The sequence below is a fragment of the Acartia tonsa genome, chromosome 14, assembly GCF_053477335.1.
Source record: "Acartia tonsa isolate MP-2025a chromosome 14, ASM5347733v1, whole genome shotgun sequence".
Lineage (NCBI taxonomy): Eukaryota > Metazoa > Arthropoda > Copepoda > Calanoida > Acartiidae > Acartia > Acartia tonsa.
In genome coordinates this window covers 5,499,326-5,502,305 of record NC_137273.1, presented here as the reverse complement: position 1 = coordinate 5,502,305, position 2,980 = coordinate 5,499,326, and the positions used below count along the sequence as shown (strand labels likewise).

General features: G+C 32.7%; 1 protein-coding gene across 1 annotated transcript; it reads right to left on the bottom strand.

Annotated features, from left to right (window-relative positions):
- Nucleotides 1-429: 429 nt before the first annotated feature.
- Nucleotides 430-2,798, bottom strand: LOC145306389 (uncharacterized). The gene is made up of 5 exons (XM_080148480.1): nucleotides 2,736-2,798; nucleotides 1,978-2,133; nucleotides 1,671-1,730; nucleotides 714-848; nucleotides 430-533 (listed from the first exon to the last, which is right to left on the bottom strand). The coding sequence occupies exons 2-5, from the start codon at nucleotides 2,012-2,014 to the stop codon at nucleotides 430-432; spliced, it is 336 nt and encodes a 111-aa protein (XP_080004606.1). The 5' UTR covers nucleotides 2,015-2,133; nucleotides 2,736-2,798.
- Between the last annotated feature and the right edge of the window lie 182 nt (nucleotides 2,799-2,980).

The window sequence follows — 2,980 nt, the reverse complement described above, 5'->3', positions numbered from 1 at the left end:
ATGTTAATAAGTAAATTTTTTTGATTTTTCAAATTCAACTAAGGGCCAGATTTCAAGTTTCTTGTATACATACTGGTACCAAAATGTTTTGTTTTTGTATAAAATGTTAGGTAAAGTTTTCTAATTTTTGGTTCTAAAATTTTTGTGCTTTTTATTAAATCTTGATTGGTTGGTTAAAACTATAAGAGTCAAAGCACCCCCCCCCTCAAAAAAATTTTATTTTACTTTTTCTTTTCAAATCTAAAATAATGATTTTGTTATCAAATTCGACTCTCCCCTCCTCAAGTGCTCCTAGAGGCCTCTAGGCTCGGGGGCGTAGCCGCTAGTTAAATAAAAAATACTATGAAGTTAATGAACTTTTTATTTGAGTACCCTGTGCAACTGATACAAAACTAGTTTTTACTTGTTTTCGCCGTCTAAATGAAACATTTACTTATTACTTAACCCTGCCTTAACATAGTCAGCCACAGCCACCTCAGATTTTGCGTTGTCAAGTTCGTGCCGCAGCTTCTCCACAGTTCGTGTCAGGTCATCTAGATAGATGGATGGGTGGTAAGAAAATTGTACAGACAGATAGACGTTAGCGCAGCTGTTCTGTAGTCTTAGGTTAAGTTGTTGGTTAATATTGAGAAAAATTAAAAGCTAGTAAAATTATCAAACAATCTATTCAAAGATTAAGATTCAGAGAGAAATGAAATAAAAATGTCAATTACCTATTGTAGCTTTATCATTGTTGTTGGGAGTTGTTGCATTGTTAATTTCAATAGTATTGGCATCTTCAACAGTATTTGCATAAGTGGGAATAGTTGTTGTGGTAGGAGTTAATGGTGTTTTTTCTTCGGTGGTTTCTAAATAAGAATATTCTGAAAATTACATATAACCAAGAATCTAAAGAGATAAGGCAATGGCCGATAAATTGATGTACATTGTACATCCCCAATGATGATATATACAAAGTTATCCCTTCTTTAGATTGCAATTATTGGTTAAATGTTTGGACACTCAACTTAATGAAGCAACCAATCAAAATACAATAAAGTCTCCAAAGTTCGTAAGCCAACGAATAATAACACGTTATTTTAAAACTTTGGGGACTAATTTAATTAACCTTACCATTGTCCCCTCCCTTCCTGCACATAACAGTAACAAGCCCTTTTCACTCCACAGGGGGAGCATAGTCCGCTGACAGTTGTCAGCCCTAAGCCCTATGATTGCGGTGTAAAGCGTCCATATGCCCATCAGACAACCAACCCTTTGATTGCACGACCTTTGTCTGAGAAGTCCTAACTGTGCATGGTAGTGGGTTGCGCCTGTTTTGGGCCAAGGCATTCCCCCTAGTCTTACTATTTATGTCGCGCACCTGACATAGCAATAGTAGGAACCATTTTTAACGTCTCTAGTTATGACGCAGTTACGGACCGAGATTCGAACCTATCACCTTCCCGGCGACGAGCGGATGCGCTACGTGTTGAGCCACGGTCGCGGGTTCCTCCCTGCACATAACTCAGCCAAAAATAAATTTATAATATGGCTCTACATTAATCTGCTATTCTTACTTTTACCATTTGTGAGCTTTGTAACATACCTATGGATTTAGTTTTCCTTGTTTTATCCTACTTCTTTTTTAGATATACTATAAAAATGAAAAAAAAACTGAAACTAAAGTCTACCTGGAATATTGTCAACAGCATCAGAAAATTCTTCAGTTATGGACGTATTCTCTTCCATTTCTAATTAAATTTTTCTATATACAAATAAAATAAGGTTGAAAATAAAAGGTTTCAAGATATGAAATATATCAATTCGAGAAATCTTTGTCTTTATGGCAAAGATTCAAAAGATTTTCTTCATTATTATTTCTTCACTCTAAAAATATATATTTTTCAATAATTTTAACGTAAATACATCTATACGTGTTCCTAAAAAATGAAATATTTAAAAAATAAACTTTGATTATGACTTGATTTGTATAAAAACCTGGCTTTGATTGTTCACTTTCTTGTGTTGCCTCCATAATAGTTGTTAGTCTGTTGTTACTGTGATGTTACACAGCAGTGGTTGGTTGTCTCTAGGAACCACGTGTCTTGCAAGTTGGTATTATGATGGATTTTAGGTGATTTTTCGAAGCTGACGCTAAAAAGGCGATGCTCGCTCAATATTTTGATAAATAAAATAATATTAATTAGGTGGAAAGGTGTGCATGCATCCCTATCAATTTTAAGTTACCAACGATTTTAAGCCAACAAATGAAAGGATGTGTTTATTAGTTTAAGTATAAAACTTTGAGGATCAGTTTAATTTAACTTTAAATTTCCCTTCCCTCCCTGAGCTACTTTACAAGTTATATACATATTTCTTAGTGAAAGCATTTTAATTTATGTCTAGCTTATGACTTTAGAAAGCTTTGATACTTTTGGGTTTTAACTTTCTTGTTCGTAAAACTGAAATAGGGTGGTTTTATGAGTTTACGTTTAATAATAAAAAAAAAAAAATATCCTTATAATAAAGTAAGAGGATGTATGTTTGTTTGTCTGTATCGAAGGATCTCGCTAACCGCTATGGTTCTCCTCTAAAGGGTAGCTTCTCATAGGTCATAGTAAATAAATGCAATGATAGGATAAGCTAAGCATGACAGAATAATGATAAAGTAGCGAAAGAGATTGACACAAACACTTATAGAGTAGATTTGCTACTAAAAAATAATTTACAGATATAGGAACAAAATGATTTCATACCTTGTAAATTCAAAGAACACTCTTACATCATTATTCCATTTTAGTTTTATCTGTTTCTGAAATTTAACAATTATAGAAAAAAAGTATTTTAAGCAGAGAGAAAAAACATCAATTAGTATTTGTAATGATACAATTTTAATAATAAGTAATTTCGACCTCTTCTATATTCTTTAGCAGATATGGTACTTTTCTTTGATTTAAACTAACACTTTGATTTTTTATTTTTTGTCTTTTAAAAAATCATG

Bases quoted from the DNA above. Each gene is read 5' to 3' on its own strand.
- LOC145306389 (XM_080148480.1), bottom strand. From the start codon at position 2,014: ATGGAGGCAACACAAGAAAGTGAACAATCAAAGCCAG. The intron at 1,731-1,977 runs GTTTTTATACAA...AAATTTAATTAG, and splicing joins AAGTGAACAATCAAAGCCAG to AAATGGAAGAGAATACGTCC. The intron at 534-713 runs GTAATTGACATT...CCATCTATCTAG, and splicing joins CAATGATAAAGCTACAATAG to ATGACCTGACACGAACTGTG.